At 35.3% G+C, this 25,013-nt stretch overlaps 3 protein-coding genes across 10 annotated transcripts in view; 1 reads left to right on the forward strand and 2 right to left on the reverse strand.

The window, feature by feature from the left end:
• The window catches only part of myo9ab (myosin IXAb), a 709,890-nt gene that overhangs the window by 325,799 nt on the left and 359,078 nt on the right, over positions 1-25,013 (reverse strand).
• On the forward strand, positions 8,192-20,441 carry irak4 (interleukin-1 receptor-associated kinase 4). Of its 8 annotated transcripts, none has more exons than XM_042753075.1 (11): positions 8,210-8,526; positions 9,297-9,469; positions 10,206-10,367; positions 12,005-12,168; positions 12,320-12,384; positions 13,532-13,756; positions 14,567-14,753; positions 16,674-16,736; positions 16,809-16,967; positions 19,686-19,749; positions 20,130-20,441. In XM_042753075.1, exons 1-10 carry the CDS (start codon positions 8,369-8,371, stop codon positions 19,737-19,739), a joined length of 1,410 nt encoding a protein of 469 aa, XP_042609009.1. In that variant the 5' UTR covers positions 8,210-8,368; the 3' UTR covers positions 19,740-19,749; positions 20,130-20,441. The 8 variants fall into 8 exon arrangements, with proteins under 8 accessions (XP_042609005.1, XP_042609011.1, XP_042609006.1 ...); XM_042753076.1 differs by having other exon boundaries at positions 8,233-8,526; positions 10,209-10,367; positions 12,008-12,168; XM_042753071.1 differs by having other exon boundaries at positions 8,192-8,526; positions 16,674-16,967.
• twf1a (twinfilin actin-binding protein 1a) overlaps positions 19,874-25,013 on the reverse strand; it is a 13,211-nt gene continuing 8,071 nt past the window's right edge. Inside the window, 5 exon segments of the mRNA XM_042753080.1 lie at positions 19,874-20,816; positions 23,121-23,240; positions 23,959-24,112; positions 24,197-24,210; positions 24,213-24,321. Coding sequence (XP_042609014.1) covers positions 20,644-20,816; positions 23,121-23,240; positions 23,959-24,112; positions 24,197-24,210; positions 24,213-24,321 — 570 coding nt within the window. The 3' untranslated portion in view covers positions 19,874-20,643.

Genomic DNA, 25,013 nt, shown 5'->3' on the forward strand with positions numbered 1-25,013 from the left:
TAACAACACAATTTTTGATGGATCCGATGTTTGCTATCTTTAGCAGGACCTTCTTGATTCTGTAATCCTATTATAGTATTTTTCACATGCATACCTTTTTACTCTCCATCTCTCCTTTTCTTGTACATCATTTTTAGGCCTATACATTTTAGATGACAAGTTGTTAATTTTGTAATCAAGTTCAAACACATATTTTGACTGAAAGCTGAAAGTTTTCTTTTGATATTACTGGTTTCATCTGCCAGTTAATTGGCTGTCTTCAGATTTTATAACAAATGGTGTGTTCACACCAAACGCGAAGCGAATACGCCCATTGCGTCGGTCACTCTAGATTACTCGTGGGATGTTTTTTGCTTCACTCGTGCTATGTTTTTATTCATTTTATTCATGTTGTTAGTAGTGTTGCAAAATGGTTGAAAATTTCCAATAAATTTCCAGAAACTTTTCAAAAATCCCTGGAAGATTAAAAAAAAATCCTGTAAAGTTTCCCAAATTTCTGGAATGTTTCCCAAATTTACTGGAAAGTTTCCACCTTTTTCCAACCCTAGCTGTAAGCCAGATTTTACAGCTTAGTCTGCAAAACTGTAAATAATCAGTTATTGGCCAGATTTTACAACTTAATCATCAGCATCTGCAAATCTATTGGCTGATTATTGGTTATCGGCCAGATTTTACAACATTATCAGTATCTGCAAAAGTATTGGCCAATTAATCGGTTACTGGATATATTTTGCAACTTAGATTTCAGCATCAGCACATATTTAAATTGAAAGCTGAACATTTTCTTTTGATATTACTGATTTTATCTACCATTTCATTGGTTGTTAGCCAGATTTTACAACTTAGTATCTGTAAAACTCTGATTAATCAGTTATTGGCCTGATTTTACAACTTAGGGCCTAGTTATAACTTATCAGTATCAGCACATATTTTCATTGAAAGCTACAACTTTATCAGTATCTGCAAAAGTACCAACCAATTAATCGGTTATTGGCCAGATTTTACCAGTATCTGCAATAACTACCGGCTGATTATTGGTTGTTAGCCAGATTTCACAAATTATCGTCAGAAATAGAAGCCAAACTCCAGACAAAACATCTTCCTTTACTTCATGGCTGAAATGAAAGTTGTAGTAAAATAGCTTGCTAAAAATATATTGTAGCATACAAATTATGAGTGCATGTCTTACTGCTTTAATAAGCCCAAATGTTCCTAATAACATACTTGCTTATATCTGAACTGCTCTGATCTCATTGAGCTGAATGCGACTGTGTTCAGAATACACCTGTATGATCCGTACGGCATACATTGAAGATCACATCAGAGACTCAACACCTGACCAACTCAAACACGCACAGACCCGCATAGGAAACAAGCGCTGCTTTTGTCACACGTCCCTTTTGTATCGCAAGCTAAAGACCCTTTGAAGACTTTCAGAAATCCAGCAAGGAAGCCTGAAGGCTGTTTATTTAGCTGCAGCGTGTGTCCGTGTCTTTTTCAAACTCGAAAGTATTTAGCAAACCAAGCAGTGTTTGTACATCCGTGAGAAGGGCCAAAACCTGAACAAGGGATGGAAAACACTGAATCTCCAGCCTGAATGCTGGTTCACACCATTTATGTCAATTCTAGTCAAACGTCCGAACAGGCAAATGTAAACACAGTCCACAAAAGCTCCCTTTCCTCTACATCACAAAGAAAGCATTAGCAAACCCATTTAAAGACTTCATGTATTCATTCACTTATTATATTTCCATAAAGCTTTTCTATTTGTCTTTTTTTGTGGCTCTTATAGAAGCATCCACCTCAATGGACTGCAGGTATGATTTACAACAGGACGTTTGTGTTCAGTGTAATACACTTCTATACTTCTCAAACTACTTCTGTATTATACTGTGCCACATATTTATAGGGCATCAAGATGATCTACTACATGTGCCAAAATGTGTAGTCCAAAACTCTGTGAAATATTGTATCTCACAATGCAATACACTCAACTTGACCTTCCATTTCCAGTGCGAAGAAAAAAACAAAAGTGTTATTCTAAAAAGCTTCTTGATTCATTTTTCATATACTAACAGAAATCAAGCCAAAACTGTGTAAAATTGAATTAAAGTGCCCCTATTATAGGCTATGAAAGGTTCATATTTTGGTTTTCGGAGTCCCCAAAAACAGGTTGACATGCATGCATGGTCAAAAATACTTTCATTGTCTTATAATATGCATTTATTTTTACCTTATTTGCTAAATCACTACCAAACAATTCGCTCACGATTCATTTTTCCAAACCCCTCCTTTGTGTGACACTAATCTGCAGTGATTGGTGCGATTGGTCTCATTTTCATTTCATCATTCCTGTAATGCCTGATAAAGCAGCGTTTGTGGGAGCAGTGCTGCTTTGTGTACAGCGTTACCAGAGGAACTGCTATTTTCACTTTGATGTCAACATGAAACGGCTTGGGATTTGTTTTAAAAATGACTCGTTTAAATGATTCAGAGTCGACTCTTTCTTTCGAAAAACAGTACCTTTATACATGGTGCACTTTCAGATTTAAAACTTTGTAGGATGTTTTCATTCATTCATTCACATGAAATGTAATTTTCAAAAATCCATAATAGGGGCACTTTAAACATGAAAAAAATAAGTGTTTCCAAAAACACTTTACAAACACAGAAAGGAAAAAACTTTGTCAACACCCAGAAACTGCATATCACCACCCTGACAACCACCCAGAATACCCTGGAAACGGCATAGCAACACCCTGGCAACCACCTGGAATATCATAGAAACTGCATATCAACATGGTAAAAAGTAAAGAACACAAACACTTTTGCACTCCACATAGTAACACTTTGTCAACCAACCAGAATACCCTGTAAACTGCATAGCAACACCCTGGCAACCACCTGGAATACCCTGGAAACTGCATAGCAACACCTTGTCAACCACTAAGAATACCCAAGAAACAGCATTTCAACACACACCCTGGCAACCACCAAGAATACCCTAGAAACTGCATAGCAACACCCTGGCAACCACCTAGAATATCACAGAAAACTGCATATCAACATGGTAAAAAGTAAAGAGCGCAAACACCTTAAAACTGCATAGTGACACCCTGGCAACCACCAAGAATACCCTAGAAACTGCATATCAACATGGTAAAATTACAAATTGTTCATATTCCTGTACTGAAAATATGATTTTTTTTTTTAATCTGGGTGAGGGACAACTGAAATACAGCCTACTAACGCTAGCAAAAATCAACATTTCTACACTTACGAATGAGGGAGACATAATAAAGAGAAATAAATAATAAAACTAGTTCCCCTAATGACAAATAACAAAACAGATACAGTATGTTGATACCAGGATCAAAACTAGCAATGCAACATAATGACAAAAAGAATCACCGTACAGAATAATCTGAATCTTCTAGAGCAAGAGGTTTAAAATTTAATCTAATCCGGTTTCTGGATTAGATTACAAAGAGATGCTTCAGTAAGACTGATACCAGAACAGATCTGTCCATCGAAACACTTTAACGAACTGAGCGTGGTCAGCATGAGCAGGGAATCCTGGGTAACGGCCTGAAGAGCTTCATTATAATCAATGAGTGGCCAGTGCCGGAGGGAGTGATTTGTGTCTAATCAGGGGTCAGCGGTTCAGTCTGACTCCCCTCTGATTCCCACAGAATAAGTTAAGCCTTGATCAGCTTGGCTGACTAGTCCCTTGAGCTCCTGCTCTGTAGTACTGGTGAGAAGCTGCCCTTTAGCCCTGACTTAAGATCAGTCTGAGGAAATCTTTCTGAATACTCAATCTATAGATTTATTAAGGCCTCTTAATATGGTTTTCTCCACACTGACCTTCTCTCTCTTACTCTGTTCTTATCAAATGAACCCTCTGCGGGACGCTGAAATGTCAGGGTCAAAGTTCAAAACAATGCGAAATGTATAGCATTAATGTGTCTACTAACACGGCATTATTAAGATCAGATGTTACGAGAAACACTGACAAAACCACAATAGATTAACCTGATGGCATCCAAGTTTCTTTTTCACAGACACCCAGAATACCCTGAAAACTGTGTAATTACGTGGTAAAACACATTTAATTACACAAAACACCTTTGCCCTCCACATAGTAACACCCTGGCAACCAAAGAAATTAATACAGGTTTGGACAACATGTGAGTGAACATATAATGACAGAAATTAATTTTTAATGACCTTTAATGACAGTCGGCTGCATGTTTAGTACTGTCCCTGGTGCATGTAATATATAAGCAACTGTTTACTTTCATTATTTAATCTATACATAAACCCTGTGTGTTTTGTTGGTTTTTTTGGCTGATGATGATTTATTTGTTGTGTTATGGAGCTGTTTGACAGTGTGCAATTAAACAATGAAATGTTTAACCAGTAAGGCTTTAAAGCAGATGCAAATAATGTACTTTTGTGACTGTGAATAAGTGCAGTGTCTCTCTATGTGCAAAGCATGTGGTGTTGTACAGTAATGAGCTGGAGGCATCAGAACTGCAGCTGACTGAATGTGCGTTGTTGCGCGATACTACGATATTTCTTCAAAAGCAGATCGTGGAGACATTTTTATCGTCCACGAACAAAAATCATCATATCGCACACACCTACCCTAAAAACTGCATAGCAACATTATAAAAAGTAGGACACACATAAAACACCTTAGCAACACCCTGGTAACCACCTACAATGGCCTAAAATCATGGTAGTGAATTTTACAGACACTTAAAGAATGTACAAATCTATTTTGAAGAAGAAGGAAAAAGGAGGCCACTGCAGAAGAACACACTGCAATGTAAAAAGTAAAAACCACACTCACACAAAAGCAACACTCTGCAAAATCCTTAGCAACACCCTGGAAACCACCCAGAATACACTCGAAACTGCACAACAATGTGATAGAACACAAACACACAAAGCAATTAAGAAACTGCACAGCAAATACTCAACACAATCAAATACAGAAAAGCGCTGCAAATACACACAGACCACATCAGCCATGTTTAAGGGAAACATAACAAGTGACAAACCTGGCTGGGATATGCTTATCAGTGTCTGCTCTGAAAGGTGAGATTTTTATTTATTCCTGTTTATCACATTTTTTTTTATAATGCAAGCGTAGTAACCATGTTTTTTAGTGTATTATTTACTACCGTTTGTACAGATTTACTACAAATATCATGGTCAAGCTATGGCAATTGTAGCAAAACAATGGTCATGGTTTAACTATAATAACCATGTTTTTTTTTTGTTTTTGTTTTTGTTTTATTTGTAGTGAAACCATGGTTGATTTTTGTTTCTATATTTGGTTGTGTTGTGAGTATTTGCAGTACACGTGCTGTCAAACTGATTAATTTGCGGTGCACTGATGCTTTTTATATTTTCATGCGTTTTCTTAAGTTGCAGCGCGCTGAGCTCTCATTGGAAATGTCCTGGCAAACACCCAGAACAATCTAGAAACTGCATAGTGATGTGATAAAAAGTAAAACATTTTTAAAAAAAACTTGCGACCAGCAACAACACCCTAATCATGATGGTGAATTCTGCACAGGCACGGAAATACACAAATCCAATTTCTTTAATTAAGCCTATTTTTCTAAAGCTCACTGCAGCCCTCTATACACAGGTGGAGAAACTACATCAACGTTCACCAGTTCATCAAAACTATTCAATTAAAATATGTCAGCACATTTACACACAGTACATTTACCATGGTATTCTAGTGACTGATGGCTGTTTTTTTACTATAAGATGCCTAAAAGCATCCACAAATCCATCCCAGGTGTTCAACTTCACTTTTCCAGACAGGAAATGACGTCACAGATGCACCTGGAGACCGTCTCGGTCCAACATCAGCGTGCTGTCTTTCACACTACTAACATGATTAATCCAGTTACTTTTCTGCACAGATGTGTTCGTGTAATTATTTGTTTAAAGATATAAACGAGCCGAAAGCCCCTGGAGTGGTGTGTACATTAAAACTACATAACACACAAAGACAGATGTGTATTAAACATCCTCTAATGCGCTGAAGCCAGGTGTCCGGAGTAAATGGGCCACTGCGGATGTCTCCGTGTTGAAGCAAACACTCCAGCTTGTGTACGGCTGAATCATTAACGTAATCATGTGTGACACTCAGAGCAGGTCACGATTCAGGGTGCATCCTGTTTTCCGGGGTTCTCAGTGAAACCGGCGTGTTTTTGGCATCCAGTCTGAAGACTACAGAGAGAACGAGAGAATATCCTCCATGCATAACCCTGTGTGCATCTGTCAGAGCGAAGAAGAGAAGAAAAACTCTCTCGCTGGCGTTTCACGGTCTATCTCATTTACTCAAGCCGGGTTAAAATGATAACAAAGACTTTCAAGACCATCTTCACTCTTACAAGTAAAGGTTCTTCAATGCTTCTGGAGCCTGAAGGCACAGTGAACAATCGTAAAGCATACATACTCTTTCCAAGCAGATGACTATAACACTCTCTCATTCAAATTAATCATTAAATTCACGCAACTCTCTTTAAATCCAAAAGGGTAAGAGCATTTGATAAAATGACTTTGCATTTGTCTGATTCGTTGCAATATTTAAAACTTAAAATTATATTACAGGCATATTTATTATCAAAACAAAAAAACACCTGCTCTCCAGCTAGAAATCATGAGTCAACTAAAAATCATCAGTCCCCAAAAATACAACTACGTCAGTTTATACCTTAATATTTCTGTTTAAAGTTATTCAAAAATCCTAAAATTAAAAGTAAATGGAAATAAACCCGATTTCTCCCAGGCTCTCAAACAACACTGAACCAGTCAATGCACATTTTTGTACATCAGTTTTCTCATTTTGAAAGACTTTAACCAGGAAACTCAATTCATTTGCGCCACCTAGCGGTCCAGTAGGCTTTATACACCGCAGCGGCCTCATGTTAGCGTCACTTAAATGGTGTAAATCTGTTAAATTCAGTGATTTATAAATCATATACAAATGGGGAAAAAACTGGAGAAAATGAATAATAATAATAATAATAATAATAATAGGCTAATAATAATAAATAAATAAATGTAGTAAAATGAAAAATAAGTAATAAATAATCATAATGATTATTTTGATTAAATAAAATGGGCGGAGCGGGCCGTCGCAATCTTGGCAGCACGTCACTTCCGAATAATCTAAATTGGGCAAAAAGGCGGGAGCTGGTTGCTGAAGCCACGCCCACCTAGCGCGACGACAGTGTCAGCATTGGCATTCCACCTGTCACTCAAGAGGCCACGCCCTTAATTATGCAGAACTTTAAGGCTTAATATAATTTAAACGAAAGAGTTCTAAAAAAATTCACCCTCCTCACAGTTGTCATGAAGGGCAAAATTCGCTATATAGACCAAAATCATGTTTTGAACCAGGCTGTAAACATGTTTTTTAAAGCTGGGCATTTTAACATGAGGAGTCTATGGGACTGACTCCCTTCTGCAGCATATAATACAGTCTCGTTGGGCACGGCGGCCAGAATCATAAACATTAATCTTACCATTTAGATGAGTTAAACGTTGTCTTTGCAATATATCCAAAGTTTTGACTGATATATTTTAGAAGACTGAACGCCACAGGCACGAGGACACACCTGTAAATTCCTCTCAGTTTCACAAATATCTTGAGTTACGGACATTAAATAAAACAGACTTAATACTTTTTGATGGGCAGACATACTGAAAACAAAATCGACATGTATTTGCCATAGACTTATATTTTTACTTTTACATTGAGTTACCAGTGCTGGGATTTCGGTTGATTCGCATTTACCCGCCTTTAAACGTCACCGATATAAAGAACGCTGATTGGTCAAGTTGTTTGTCAATATTACTGTGAGCACGATTGAATCATTAAAAAATAATCATAACAATAACTCCCAACATATAATAAACATATACACATGTATTAAAGTGAAGAAAACGAAAAGAAAAATATTGGTGAGAAATAAAATCAGAACGAACCGTGCGTTGTCACGTGACAGCTGTTACTTTTCTCAGCGCAGGTCGGGCAGAACCAATCACAGTCGGCTGTAAGACAACGCGTTCAGCGCCCTCTGCAGGAATAACAACTTTCCGAGACTTGTAGCCGATTGTACGCACTTTTTTAATATATAAAAATGACTTTGACGCCTGGTGCTTGTGTAGACAGCCATATATTAACTAAATTAATTCCCATGTAGTTTCAGTTTAAAGCGGATGTTGTAGGAAGGGGAAATGACAACAGACCAAGGAAGTTTCTCAGTCTGTCGAAGAGGTAGACCTTCGGGGGGTCCGAGCGTGATTTGCGAAGGATAGACGCTGATAACGGATCATGTGTGACGTAACGCGGGACACCCCGGTCCGGAAGCTCCGGTTCTCCACGCTGAGAGCCCTTTCAGACCTGCTGGACCCGCAGCACACCTGGAGGAGCGTCGCGACGGACATCAGCGGAGCCTCCGGAGAAGCGCGCTACTCGCAGCAGCACATCCGGTGATAATAATAATATTAATAATAATCCAATAAGACTAAACAATGAAGTAAACCGTGTGCAGATAATACACTATTATTATTATTATTATTATTATTATTATAAAATTTTATTATCATATTATATAATTATTATTTAGTAATATTTTGAATTATCCTTCATTTTATATTTTCAGTTTGCATTTTCATTTTAGTACTTTTGTCTTGTGTTTTTGTTATTTTTATTATTTTTAATCACTGTTCCTTTCATTTTTTGTATTTTTTTTTTCATTTTAATTTAATATTTTATTTTAAAACAAAAATGTTTTTTGTAATAATATTTATTTATTATTAATATAATATTTATAATTATTTAAATTAGTTCAGTTCGTTCTATTGATTGATCTGCCCAGTGTTATTTTATAAGTATTTATGTGATATTTTCGTATGCTATTATTTGGCTAAATACTATTATATTGTTTATAAATAATTTGAATTATATTCATCTTGCATTCTGTTTTCATTTCAATTTTAGTTTAAGTTTTTTATTTTGTTGTTGATTTATCAGATGGATTTTATATAATATACAATATTTATAATAAATGATATATAAAATATATACTTTTAAAAAATATTTTATTTTATTGTATTTTTTAAATGTTTATTTAAATGTTAGTTGTAGCAATTTTAGTACTTACATGTGATAATTTTGTTTGTTTATTTTGTTGGTGCGGTTGCTAGGGTGTCCTGTGTGGTTGCTAGGCGTCGGCTCACTCTTCTGCGTGTGTTTTCAGGAGGTTTGAAGCGGTGGTTCTGCAGGGGAAGAGTCCCACGATGGAGATGCTGTTCGACTGGGGAACCACAGACTGCACGGTTGGAGATCTGGTGGAGATTCTGCTCCGTCACCAGCTGCTCGCCGCCGTCAGCGTCCTGCTGCCCGATCACAGCAGCTGCCACGCCTCCGCAGGTGCTCCAGCTCACCAGCGCTTCATCTTTATTTTCTCTATTGCTAATAGTCTCCCTCTGTCATTTCCACAGAGTCTGAAGTTAAAACTTACCTTTTCTCTCAGGCTTACAGCTGTCTTTGATTTGAAAGGGGTTTCTGATGTTAACTCCTCTTATCATTGCTATTAGGTCTTTTTATTCTTTCTGTATCTTTTTTTCAGATATATATGTGACACTGCAGCACAGAAGCAGTCTTAAGTAGCACAGCTATATTTGTAGCAATAGTAACAATACATTATATGGGTTTCTCTTTTATGCCAAAAATCATTAGGATAATAAGTAAAGATCATGTTCCATGAAGATATTTTGTAAATTTCCTACTGTAAATATATCGAACTTAATTTTTGATTAGTAATATGCATTGCTAAGAACTTCATTTGAACAACTTTAAAGATGATTTTCTCAATATTTAGATTTTTTTTGCACCCTCAGATTCCAGATTTTCAAATAGTTGTATCTCAGACAAATATTGTCCTCCTAACAAACCACACATCAATGGAGAGATTATTTATTCAGATTTAAAAACGACCCTCATGACTGGTATGTTGTCCAGGGTCACGTTTATTCTTTCTGTACAGCACAGTGGTCAGCTACTGTTGTTTGTGTTTGTGCTGTATAACTGGAATGTGATGTGCTCTGCTTCAGTGGATGGTCTCAGTAAGGTCTGTAGTTCTCAGTGTCGCGCTGATGTTTGACAGCAGGCTCCTCCGGCGCGTCGGTCAGCACACTGCAGTATGAGGCAGCGGTGCGACCGTCCGAGGCGTGTCTGCAGGCGTGCGTGCGTCCAGAGATCAGCAGACCCGCGGTGATGGAGCCGGACAGCACTGGGCCGGAGGAGAACACCTGGAGCGGCACTGAAGGTCTGCCTCTGTCACCTGACACATACAGTACCCTCAAACCAGCCAGTATTCATCTCTGATAGCTTTCTACTAGCAGCTGCAGGACACTATAGTATGGAAGCCTGTTTGTGACTTTATATCTCACAATTCTGACCTTTTTTCTCACAATTCTGACTTTATAACTCGCAATTGTGAGAAAAAAAAGTCAGAATTGTGAGATAAAACATCGCAATAACCTTTTTTATTTTTTATTTAGTGGCATAAACGGGCTTCCATACTATAGGTCATTTATGTAAGTGAGTATAGCAAAATAAAGTAAACTGTGCCATATTATACCCAAAAATTATTTGGGTCAATGATGTAAAATTGATACAAATTTGGGAGCAAAATGATTCGGACACTTTGAGCTGAGCATGTTTTGCTGAAGTGTTTTTCTTTAATTGATAATGTGATCTTTTTACACCACAGACTGAAGAAAACGAAGCATTAATTGGTAATTGGTTGAGCTAAATTAACACCTATCAAAGTTATCTGACGTTATCAAGATGAATTTGTTCTGACGCAGAAGAGTTCTTGTCATATTTTATTACCATTTTCTAAACTATAGGGAATAAAATGTGATAATGTGAGAAATGTTGAAGGTGTCTGAATACAGTTTGTTTTCAATGTATATATAAATCTTTTTTTGTTTGACTTACGCTGCCATCCAAAACTTTAACATAAGTAAGATTTTTTTTTTTTTTTGGCATTTATTTGATTAAAAATACAGTAAAAATTGTGAAATATTATTGCAATTTAAAATGAGTGTTTTCTATTTTAATATACTGTAAAATATTATTTATTTCTGTGATGTGCAGCTGTATTTTCAGCATCATTACTCCAGTCTTCAGTGTCACATGATCTTCAGAAATCATTCTAATATGATGATTTGCTGCTCAAAAATTTAGGGACGGTACATTTTTTTCTTTCTTTTTTTTTAAAAGAAATTAATAGTTGTATTCAGCAAGGATGTGTTAAATTGATAAAGTGATCAAAGTACAAATTTGTATTGTTAGAAAAGCTGTTCTTTTTAACTTTTTATTCATTAAACAATCCTGAAAAAAGCATCACAGGCTAAAAAATGAAGCAGCAAAAACTGATAATGAAAAACGTTCAACAGTGATAATAAATCAGTATATTATTATGATTTCTGAAGATCATGTGACACTGAAGACTGGAGTAATGATGCTGAAAATACAGCTGTGCATCACAGAAATAAATTACAGTATATTAAAACTGAGAACTATTGTTTTAAATTGCAATAATATTTCACCTTTTTTTCTGTATTTTTGAACAACTTACTTTGTATTTTTATTTCATTTATTTTATTCTATTCCAATTCTGTCGATAGCACACCTGTACATACAATTGTTTTTTTGTTTTTTTTAGTGGTTTATTTGTATTTATACATGTTTATTTTATTCACATCTTATGTTTATGATCTGTGTGTTGTTGTTGTCTCTGTGTACTGGAAGCTTGTGACACTAAAACAAATTCCTTGGCCAAATACATAAACCCTTGGACCAAACAAACATACAAGCAAACAAATAAGTTTGTTTAATCCCAAACCTTTTCAGTGGCAGTGTACCATGAGTTACCCATCAGCCACCTCTCTCCAGCAGGTTTCTGCACGTTCACGCACCGCGAGCTGACGGTCATGACGGGCGGCTGGGACGATCGGCCCGTGAAGGACGGCGGGTGTTTGCTGGGCACCGGGGGCTTTGGCGTCGTCTTCAGAGGCTCTATGGGCGGCACTGATGTAGCTGTGAAAAAACTCAATCCTGTGAGTCAGCAGCGCTCGGAGATGATGATTTATTTACTCTAATTAACTAAGAAAGTGGACAGGTTTCAATGCAGACAGTAAATATGATGTGAATTAACTTCTAAAGTGTCTGTCAGCACATAAGAGTCATTTGATTTCTGATATGTTGTAGATGGACGACAGCTCACTTGAAGATCTCAGGACTCGGTTTAATCAAGAGATTCAAACACTCAGGAGGTAACTATAGACTCAACAATTATTACGTTTCAGAATTTTATATCATTTACATTACATTATAAAAAAAGTATGGATTGATTGCATTTTATAGATAATTTTATTATATTAATATAAAACTTTTATATGTGTTGCATAATATTTATAAATAATAAAATATTGTTGATATTGTATGTATTGTATATAAATGTACACATATATGATTTTTGATTCATCAGTAATCTTTTTTCTTCATTTGTTTTTGTATTCAGTTTTAATTCGTTACAGTCTTCATTAAAGTTATTTTTATAATTACATTATCACTTATAAATTCTAAATATACTTTATAAAAACAGTTTATAAATATAATTATACAATTATATTATAGTAATTAAAAATATGTTATGCATCATATTTATAAATAATAATATATTCCTCATTTGTACAATTATAAAAAAAGGATGGATTAAATATATATGTATATAATCCAAAATAAAAAAAATTGTATACATAATATATCAGTGTGCACTGTTTATTTATTATGTGTGTGTGTGTGTATATATATATATATATAAATTCAAACACATACATGCATATATTTAATAAAAATATGTTATGTTTATATGTTAAATATATTTATAAATAATATAAATGTATATACATGTAAATATTTAAAAAATATATACTGTATGTGTGTGTTTACATAATAAATAAACACAATACACACACATATTATGTAAACAAAAACTTATATTTTGTATTCAATTAATCATGATTAAACGTTTGACAGCTCTAATATATAAATATATATATATAAAATATTTATAAATGATAAAAAAATGTTTTATACTTTCACCTCTTAGCAGTTTTTGTATCGAATATGGATTTTTTTTGTAGCATTCTTCATTTATAGTTTTTTATTACATTATAAAAATGTAAGGATTGAATATTCTGTATATTTTATGTTCTTTTTATATAAAGGTAAATGTACAGTGGAAAGGACATAACTGTTACAGAATAACAGTCCTTCTTCAGCGCTTTTTGTAGAAAAGAAGAAATGCATGAATGCTTCAGAGAGAGAACAGTCCATCGTGACAGAGCAGGAGAATCCTTCATGATGAATGTGTTTTTCATTCTCATTTGTGTGATGTGAGCGTCTGTGTTGTCTCAGTCTGAAGCACGAGAACCTGGTGAGCATGGTGGGCTTCTCCAGTGACGGGGAGCACCTGTGTTTGGTGTATGAGTTCATGCCCGGGGGCTCTCTGCTGGAGCGGCTGGCCTGTGCAGACGGGGCTTCGGCTCTCTCGTGGCTCAGCAGATGCTGCATCAGCGCAGGAGCCGCCAGAGGACTGCAGTACCTGCATCAGAACAGCCACATCCACCGAGACGTCAAGAGGTGAGCGCAGACACAAACCAGATGCTCCAGGAGCCTCGTCGTGTGGCCTGCTTTAACCATTCAATACAATTAAATCATTAAATTACCCTAATTTGCATGTTTGTTAAATGCTTTGCTTAGAATGTATATTTTCATACATTATTTGAACAATTATACAAAAAAAAAAATTTGGGGGTTAATGAAATAAAGCTAAAATAAAATTTAAAAATGCCTAGAATTTGCCTATAATAAGCTCTTGTTAAAGTACTAAAATCACTAAAGAAATATATAAAAAAATTATATAAATGACAAAGACAATTCAAAATTAATTAAAAAAAATTACAGTGAAAACTAAAAAATCTAAAATTCAAAATACTCATAAATTATATTTATAGTTTATAGTTATTTTTTATTAAATAGTTTACATTTTTATATAAAAATTTAAAATTTTAATGCTTATGTAAAAGACTGGGTTTGTTTTAACAATTGTTTGCATGCCTTCCACTTAATTTAAGTGCATCTTTGGATAAATGTGTGTGTGTTTATGTTTAAATATATATATATATTATATATATATATATGTATATATATATATGTATATATATGTATATATATATATGTATATGTATATATATATATATATATATATATATATATATATGTATATGTATATGTGGTATATATATATATATATATATATATGTATATATATATATATATATAACATTTGAATCGTGTTTTTCTTTGAATTTTTTTTTTAACCTACAACGTTTCAGTGATCAAGCCAGATGTGTCACAGATCTCTAAAACATTATTGCATCTGTTTAACAGCGGGAACATCTTATTGGATGAGGACCTCGTTCCGAAGATCTCTGACTTCGGTCTGACACGCGCCTCGGCCAGTCACACGTGCTCGACGGTCATGACGGGGAGGATTGTGGGTACGACGGCCTACATGGCGCCGGAGGCCCTGCGAGGAGAAATCACTCCTAAATCTGACATCTTCAGCTTCGGCGTGGTCCGTCCTGCTAACATTCAGCAGTTATTCATGTTCAGATTAGGAGTGTGCCATATAAATACAGTACAGGTCAAAAGTTTGGAAACATTACTATTTTTAATGTTTTTGAAAGAAGTTTCTTCTGCTCATCAAGCCTGCATTTATTTGATCAAAAATACAGAAAAAACAGTAATATTGTGATATATTATTACAACATAAAATAATAGTTTTCTATTTGAATATACTTTAAAAAAAATAATTTATTCCTGTGATGCAAAGCTGAATTTTCAGCATCATTACTCCAGCCTTCAGTGTCACATGTAACATCCAGTCTATCACATGATCATTTAGAAATCATTCTAATATTCTGATTTATTATGAGTGTTGGAAACAGTTCTGCTGTCTAATATATTTGATGAAGAAAAGGTTAAAAAGAACTGCATTTATTCAAAATAAAAAACAAAATTCTAATAATATATATTCTAATAATATATTTTCTTTTACTATCACTTTTTATCAATTTAACACATCCTTGCTGAATAAAAGTATTGATTTTATTTAAAAAAAAGAAAGAAAAAAAATTACTGACCCCAAATTACTGACCAGTAGTGTATATTGTTTTTTTTTTTGTTTTTTTTTTACTTTTTATTCATCAAAGTATCCTAAAAAAGTATCACATGTTCTGAAAAAATATTAAGCAGCAGAACTGTTTCCAACTTTGATAATGAATCATCATATTAGAATGATTTCTAAAGGATCATGTGATAATGCTCCTAAAAATTCAGCTTTGCATCACAGAAATAAATGATAATTTAAAGTATAATAAATTTAAAAACAATTATTTTAAATTGTAATAATATTTCACAATATTACCAAAACAAACATACAAACAAACAAATAAGTTTGTTTAATCCCAAACTTTTTCAGTGGCAGTGTACCATGAGTTACCCATCAGCCACCTCTCTCCAGCAGGTTAATAATATTACGCACCGCGAGCTGACAGTCATGGACGGGCGGCTGGGGACGATCGGCCCGTGAAGGACGGATATATATATATATGTATATATATATATATCATCTGCAATAATATCACAATTGTTGTTTTTTTTGCAAAAAACCATTCAAAACAAAACACACCTACAGAGTGCAGGCATTACGTGAAGTCTAGACTAGTGCGAGTCACATTAAGAGTGTGTTCTTTCACTGCATGATTCAGTCTATTAAAATACATTTAGAATGATCACAAATTCAAGACTTGGGGACAGAAAATATATACAGTATTTATATAATTTCATATAGTTAATCAATATCTCACAGTGCAATTTTTTTCATAATTTCAAATAACAGTATTCAACGTTGTATGTTTAATATATCAAAACATTATTCATGCATTTGTAATTGCAGGTTAAATACATTGACGTTCTGGTTTAAACAGTGTTGTAAAACACATCTAAATGCCACTTCAGGTGCAGCTTATGTCTGGATTGCAAAGATGAATTTTGTCAAAACTGATTTCATTTGCTTGGTAACAGCCCAAATGTCACATTATTCTAATTCATTGATTAATTGTATGAATCTGACTCAAAAGATAATGCACACTTTTAGAAAAATGGCTTTATAAAGGTAGGAATGCCCATAAAAGTTCAAAAACCAATTAATCATTGGAAATGATTAATTTCTATCAGTGTGAACTGACCACCACACAGAATATGAAGAATATCAAAATCTTTAGGAGTTTTATGTTTTATGTGGTTTTTTATTTGAAATAAGTTGTAACACATTCAGCTAAATATCAGCTAATTATCAATATCAATAAAATCCCAGAAAATATTGAGTTATTATTTTTTGTCAGCATCGCACACCCCTAGTTGAGAGGTCTGTGCAGCTCCTCACAGTGTGTGTGTGTGTGTGTGTGTGTGTGTGTGTGTGTTTATTGCGCAGGTGTTGCTGGAGATCCTGTCCGGTCTTCCTCCGGTCGATGAGAGCCGTGATCCCAAACTGCTGGTCGGTGAAGCTTCAGTCTCGACGTCTCCAGGTGCGTCCCAGAGTCTGAGTCTGAGCTGTTGTGTGTTTCAGATGGAGATGAAGGACGAGATCGAGGATGAGGAGCTCTCTCTGGAGGACTTCGTTGATGGGAAGATGCAGGGATGGCAGATGGAGGCGGTGGAGCGGATGTATGACGTGGCGTCTCAGTGTCTCTGTGAGAAGAAAAACAAAAGACCCACCATCACAGAGGTGTGTGTGTGTGTGTGTGTGTGTGTGTGTGTGTGTGTGTGTGTGTGTGTGTTGTGTGTGTGTGTGTGTGTGTGTGTGTGTGTGTGTGTGTGTGTCTGTGTGTGTCTGTGTCTGAGTGTGTCTGTGTGTGTGTGTGTGTGTGTGTGTGTGTGTGTGTGTGTGTGTGTGTGTGTGTGTGTGTGTGTGTGGTCTGTGTCTGTGTGTGTCTGTGTCTGAGTGTGTAGAGCGTAGTGTGTGTGTGTGTGTGTGTGTGTGTGTTTGTGTTGTGTGTGTGTGTGTGTCTGTGTCTGAGTGTGTCTGTGTCTGTGTCTGTGTGTGTGTGTGTGTGTGTGTGTGTGTGTGTGTGTGTGTGTGTGTGTCTGTGTGTGTGTGTGTGTCTTTGTGTGTCTGTGTGTGTTTGTGTGTGTCTGTGTGTCTGTGTGTGTGTGTGTCTGTGACAGTGTCTGTGTGTGTGTGTGTGTGTGTGTGTGTGTGTGTGTGTGTGTGTCTATGTGTGTGTGTCTGTGTCTGTGTGTGTCTGTGTGTGTGTCTGTCTATGTGTGTCTGTGTGTGTGCGTGTGTATGTGTGTGTGTGTGTGTGTGTGTGTCTGTGTGTGTCTGTGTGTGTGTCTGTGTGTGTCTGTGTCTGTGTCTGAGGTGTGTCTGTGTCTGAGTGTGTCTGTGTCTGAGTGTGTGGTGTGTGGTGGTGTGTGGTGTGTGGTGTGTGTCTGCGTGTGTGTCTGTGTGTCTGTGTCTGTGTGTGTCTGTGTGTGTGTGTGTGTGTGTCTGTGTCTGTGTCTGTGTGTGTGTGTGTCTGTGTGTGTCTGTGTCTGTGTGTGTGTGTGTGTGTGTGTGTGTGTGTGTGTGTGTGTGTCTGTGTGTGTGTGTGTGTGTGTGTGTCTGTGTCTGTGTCTGTGTGTGTCTGTGTTTTTTGTCTCTGTGTGTGTGTGTGTGTGTGTGTGTGTGTGTGTGTGGTGTTTATGTGTGTGTGTGTGTGTGTGTGTGTGTGTGTCTGTGTGTGTCTCTGAGTGTGTCTGTGTGTGTGGTGTGTGTGTGTGTGTGTTATGTCTGTGTGTCTGTGTTGTGTCTGTGTCTTGTGTCTGTGTGTGTGTGGTGTGTGTGTGTGTGTGATTGTGTGTCTGTCTGTGTGTGTGTGTCTGAGTGTGTCTGTGTGTGGTCTGTGTGTGTGTGTCTGTGTGTCTGTGTCTTGTTCTGGTTGTGTGTTTGTATTGTGTGTGTGTGTGTGTCTGTGTGTGTGTGTGTGTGTGTGTGTGTGTGTGTGTGTGGTGTGTGTGTCTGTGTCTGTGTGTGTGTGTGTGTGTGTGTGTGTGTGTGTTTGTCTGTCTGAGTGTGTCTGTGTCTGTGTGTGTCTGTGTTTAAGTGTGTCTGTGTCTGAGTGTGTCTGTGTCTGTGTGTCTGTGTCTGAGTGTGTGTGTGTGTGTGTCTGTGTCTGTGTCTGAGTGTGTCTGTGTCTGAGTGTGTCTGTGTCTGAGTGTGTCTGTGTCTGTGTCTGAGTGTGTCTGTGTCTGTGTCTGAGTGTGTCTGTGTGTGTCTGTGTCTGTGTGTGTCTGTGTGTGTCTGTGTTTTTTTGTGTGTGTGTGTGTGTGTGTCTGAGTGTGTCTATGTGTGTCTGTGTTTGTCTGTGTGTGTCTGTCTGTGTCTGTGTGTGTCTGTGTCTGTTTCTGGTCTGTGTGGTGTGTGTGTGTGTGTGTGTGTGTGTGTCTGTGTCTGTGTCCTGTGTGTGTGTGTTTATGGTGCGTGTGTGTGTGTGTGTGTGTGTGTGTGTGTGTGTGTGTGTGTGTGTGTGTGTGTGTGTGTGTGTGTGTGTGTGTGTGTGTGTTATCATGGACTTAAACTTCAATCACTTAGCAGATATTACATTTAATTTAAGAAATATTTGTTTTATATTTTTTGAATTATTTTGTTTTTCATATTATTTGTTCTATTATTTTATAAAGTATTTTATAAACTAATTGTATAAAATATATTATAAAAATATAATATATAAAAAATGTGTTTTATGTATTATAGAATATTAAAATAATTATATATATATATAGTTTTCTTTTGTTTTGATTTTTTTTTTTCATTTTTAGTTATGCTTATATTTAGAGATTATAATGTTTTGTTAACCAGTAGTCACTAATTTGCATGTTTTCTAAATTCTTATCTTAAAATTAATTCATATTTATATTAATTTAAATGATTTTCTTCGTTTTATTGAATATATCAGTTTATATTTATTTGAACGTTCATGTAAAGATTTATATTTATGTTTTACATTAAATTATTATGAATATATATTAAACCAAAAGTATATGAAAATATGACATTTAAAAAGCTTTTGTTTTGAAAACTATAATTTAATTCATATAATTTGCATGTTTGCCAAATGCTTAGTCTAGAATTAACATTTTCATATTATATGATTATATTTAAAGATTACAATTTCATGTTATATTTTATAGTTGTTTTATACAATTTTTGTAGAATATCTATCTTATATTTATTTATTTTTAAGCTGTATATTTAGTAAGTTTAATAATTAACCATACATTTGACCAGATTAATTGGTAACATTTTTGTTTTTTTCCTTATATTTATCAAATCATAAGTGTACACAAATACAAAAGTGTATACAAATTTAAGAAAACCATATAAAAAATATATAATATATAAATATAATAAAATATACATACATTTATATTAATTTATATATATATTTTTTTTAATTGTCAGGTTCTGTCTGAACTGGAAGATCTTCATCTCAAACATTCCCAGAGCTCCAGATGAGTTGTTGAGGGTAAATCTATATTTATTTCACATTCCTGTTGAAATTTAGCCACAAATTTCCCAAAACGCTCATTTTCATGACCCAGAATGCCCTGTGTGAATCTCTCCTGTATTGTGTAATAAAGGACAGTCCATTCAATGATTCAAATACTTTATTTTTCTCTCTCTAAAAAAAAAAAAAAAAGTTGTACACAGACAGTATTTGAGGCGTCTGTACACACACACACACACACACTCTCGGCACAGACAGGCTACATGTGAAACTCAAGAGTGGCTGCTGATAAACAGTGGTTTGCCAAATGACAGTAGATACTCCAAGTGACCTGTGTTCGCTTGACCTAACAGTGATTCAATAGAATTCACCCATATATTTCCATCTTCCCTTTTTAGATTCATCATAATTATGTGTCCTGATCTGGCTCCATCGTCTCGGGAGACGGCGAGATAATTCACTTCAGGCCACAATCAGAGACAAAAACATCGGAAAACAAAACAACAGAACAGCATTTGCATAGAAAAATGAGCATCCTGGCACATGGGAACCAAAACAATCATATCAAAACATGAGTTTATGTGGTAAAAAAATGTGTCTGATCCATCGGATGTGAGCCATGTGATTAACATCTCCCTCGTGTTTGGTACAAAATAGAAAAATAAAACAATATAAGACACAATAAAAGGAATGGCGACGGTTTGCAGAGATCACGTCTTCACCTGATTTTGGCACAGTTTAAAATCACTAAAGCCTTGTACAATATTTTTAATAATTGGTTCGTTCGGTTTAAAATTGAAGTACAGCTCATTAATGCACCGCAGAGGTGTTTGTGTAACAATGTGCATAGCTCTGCATCAGACTCTGTGAGGAATGAAGGGTGTGGCCTCTTGGATTGGCGCTGGTCTGCTGTTAATCGTCAGCCTCCTGGCCGTCTCCGGGGCGTCGCGTGATCCTGCGATCGCCTTTTCTCCCGGTCGGCCCGCGCGGTTTGGCGAACGCCTGCTTGTGCGCGTGCTGCTTGGGATGAACCTCATCGTAGAGGAAATCGGCCGTCAGCTCATCGCCGTTATCGATCTCCATCTGCGAGGAAAAACACGCTGAGATTTACGCCACACATGCCGCTTCAGCTCAGACATTATAACTAAAAATGTATCAATGCATCACAAATCGAGAAAAGATTCTGCATCGATTCGGAGATTTTGTTAATGCATGGCGATTCTTTCTCGAGTCGATTCTGAGCTTAGTTTTGAACGCTGCATGCTTTAGAAACACCCGAACTCTGCTCGCTTCCTAATCCTTACACACACTTGAACCTAAAATAATCATTCATAAAATTCGAAAACTACAAGGGTGTTCACAGTGGGTTGTTTACATTAATCTGGCGTCATAAAAGCATTCTGAGATGAGGTTAGATTACAGGATTTGGCCAAACACACAAGCCCTCTTCAGCGCTGTTCTTCATGAGCGTTTGAGTGTGCGGATAAAAACTAGAGTAGAGCGCCATCTGCTGTTAAAAACTAAGCTCAGAATCGATTCCAGAGAGAATCTCCATGCATTCAGAAGATCTCACATCGATGTATTCTCGCAGCCCTAAAAATGAACCCTCTGATGCTCTTCTGTCATTTTTGGCTGTAAAAAAAATAAAAATAAATAAATAAATATATATATATATATAGATATATCTATATATTATATATATTAGAATATCTGATTTCATTGGAATGGTATGGAAGTTGGTAAATGTTTTGGTGCTTGCTATGTGGGGGAAAAATCATGGACATCAAATGAAAAGCTAGTGAAAACATTTGTCACACTTGTACAAAAAAATGGAAATGAATGGCTGCGCCCCCAAACTAAATTTTACTGAAAGCTCATGTTTTGCAATATCAACTTCAAAACTTGTTCCAGATAATCAGAATCATTTTCATAATAATAAACATACATTTTATAACTATTTTCAGTTTCACTTTTTTACAACAGCAATAATCTGGCAAGTGTTTTCTTTAAAGGAGTCATAAACTGAAAAACCAAAATTCCCTTCATCTTTTGCCATATAAGAGGTCATTGTACTACTACTACTAAATATAAGTACTCTACTCTAAAAACAGCTGATATTGAAGGCAGTCTGCTAAAACGCCATCAAACGTCACTTCAGCTCGGACAATTTTTATTTTTAATCGTAATGGTATGAAACTTGGTGAAGGATTTGGGACTTGCTATGGGGGGGGGGGGGGGGGGGGGGGGGGGGTCATGGACATGAAATGAAAATGTGATGAAAAAAATATTCACACTTGTACAAAATGACCAGAAATTAATTTGTGGAAACGTTTGGTATTGTGCCCCGAACTGAAAGCTTGTGTTTTGCGATATCAACTTCAAATTTGGAAGACAACTTGTTTACATTCATGGCTTTGATTTTAGAGTAAAACATGTTTTGTAAATATTTTGAAAATATATCATATAAAATTTTTAAATAGTATTTTTGTGCATTTTTCATAATAATAAACTTCTATAACTTTTTTGTCGCACTTTTTTCTAACTTTGTTTCACTCTAGCAATAATCTGCCAAGTGTCTTCTTTAAAAAAAGACCAAACTTTATCACTCCAAAGCATTCAAGATTTATGACAGTTTAAGCTGGAAATTTCATTTTTAGGTCTATGCTCAAAAAAGTGGTTAACAAGTAATAAGTGGATTATAGATGTTACATAAATATAATTTAGTAGCATAAAATACCCTAAAAATGCAAAATATTAAATAAAAAAGATTATTGAATTAAAATAATTATTGAATTCACTGAAATAAAAGGCTCATTTTCACCACCATGTGAGGAGAGGGTTAAAATGAAAAAATAAAATAGAGAAAATTCAGATGGAGTTCAAATGTGTAGGCTGAATGTGACACTGCCCCTGCATGTAAGATAGAGGCTATGAGAGAGAATCAGCAGCAAGTCAGAATTAAAACTGTGAAAAGGAAAAAAAAAAAATGGAAACAAAATTGAAACTTAAAATTAAAATGACAGAAATTTTGAAATTGGAAAGAAAATAGAAATTAGAATTAATATGACAGGAATGTAGATTAGAAATAAAATCATAAAATTAGAAATTAGAATTTAAATGATAAAAATGTACAAATTAAAAATAAAATTAGAAACTTGTACATTTTAAAATAATAAAAATATAGTATTTGTATTCTATTTGTCATTAATAATTTAATTTTTAATAAAGTATATTTCCAAAGTATGACAGAAATCCTGTAAATCATTTTTGCTTTTTGTTTTTTACACACTGCACATGAGTCGTAATGATGTGCTAGTGTCCTGAATGTGGATTTGAACTTCTTCACCCCAGAATATTCCTCTAATCAGGAGCCAAGCCAAACTGACCTCTCTTCTCCACCTCCATCTGCAGTTTGTTCTCCACCATCTCCAGCAGAGGATTCTTACAGCTGGAGTAAAGCATGCGCTCGCGGATCCCACAGCTGTACCCCGGCATGGAGTAAATAAACACTGAAACCACAACAACAGGCTATTATAGTCTCTGTTAATATCTTGAGTTTTTATTTTAATATTATTCTGTTTTCATTTTAATTTTAAAAGCTTAAGTAATTTTATTTTGTGGTTTTTGTCTTTTATATAGTTTCATTATTATTATTATTGTTGTCAGTTTTAATTTGAAATGCTGGCTTGGCAACCAGGATTATTATAGTTAACTAAAACCATACAAAAACATTTAATTAAAATTAAAAATAAAAAGCTTTAACAGAAATAAAAATAAAAAAAAAATTATATATATATATATATATATATAAATATATATATATCTATATATATATATATATATATATATATATATATATAATACATACACACACACACACACACTTTTTTTTATCTCAGCTAGTTGCCAAAGCAGCATTTCTCAGTTTTACTTTGTTTAACTTTATGTAGTAAAATAACTAAAACTGAAATAAAAATGAGAGATTAAAATCACTAATAAAAATGTCAAAAACACAAAACTAAGTTCCTAAAACTTTAACTAAAATTAAATAGTATATCTATATATATATATTTTTTTTTTTTTTTTTTTTTTTTTTTTTTTTAATTAAAAAAATATAATTTTATGTTTAACTTCAAGGCAATGACGTGTATTTTTGGATGGTGTTGGTGTAGTTTTAGTTGACTGTAATGTGGATTAGGGAGAGGGGAAGTGGATGACCGTCTGTACCTGCAGACTCCAGGTAGTCGCCCTCCGTTGAGGAGTGTTTGAAGCGGAAGAAGTGATAGCGCGCCGCCGTCTTTGGGATCCTCTTGGGCAGATCCTTCACTACCGTGGCGTCCGTGTTCGACAACACGATCAGCTCCTTCTCAAAATTGATGCTCTTTGGAAATAAAACAAACCGATATCAAGCAAAACTCTCTATTGCCAACTGAGTACAGCATTGTGGGACGTGTGCTTCTCTCACCAGCTGAACGTATTGAGTTTTTTGTCCTTGAACTGCTGTATCGCAGCGAAGGCTTCTCCGTCCAGAGGGAACGCCACACCCTGAAGAGTCTGCTTCGTAGTGTTCACGTGGATGTCTGTCTGAACCTGCGCACACACAGAGCGACTGATTCACTACAGTTATTATTTATCATTTGTCATATTGTGACGCTGGAGCACAAAACCAGTCATCAGGGTCAATGTTTTGAAATTGACATTTATGCATCATAAATAATCTCTCCATTGATGTATGGTTTGTTAGGAGGACAATATTTGTCTGAGATACAACTATTTGAAAATCTGGAATCTGAGGGAACAAAAAAATCTAAATATTGAGAAAATCATCTTTAAAGTTGTTCAAATGAAGTTCTTAGCAATGTGTATTACTAATCAAAAATTAAGTTTTGATATATTTACAGTAGGACATTTACTAAATATCTTTCATGGAACATGATCTTTACTTAATATCCTAATGATTTTTGGCATAAAAGAGAAATGTATAATTGTGACTCATACAATGTATTGTTGTCTATTGCTACAAATATACCTGTGCTACTGATGACTGCTTCTGTGCTGCAGGGACACAGATACACTTAAAGCCACTTACAGTGCATTCAAGGTTTGATTAGTTCATGCATTCCCTGGATAATAAAGCACAGAAACGCAGTTATAAAATACCATCGAGATGATCAGGTTAACTCAGCCTCTGTATCTTTCGCTTCCCGTCACTGATTTACTTTCAGACGTCGTCGCGTCTCTCTGATCTCTCTGTCATTTATTCAGTGCTGTCAGCTCTTATC

This window comes from Cyprinus carpio, chromosome B25 (genome assembly GCF_018340385.1).
Source record: "Cyprinus carpio isolate SPL01 chromosome B25, ASM1834038v1, whole genome shotgun sequence".
NCBI lineage: Eukaryota > Metazoa > Chordata > Actinopteri > Cypriniformes > Cyprinidae > Cyprinus > Cyprinus carpio.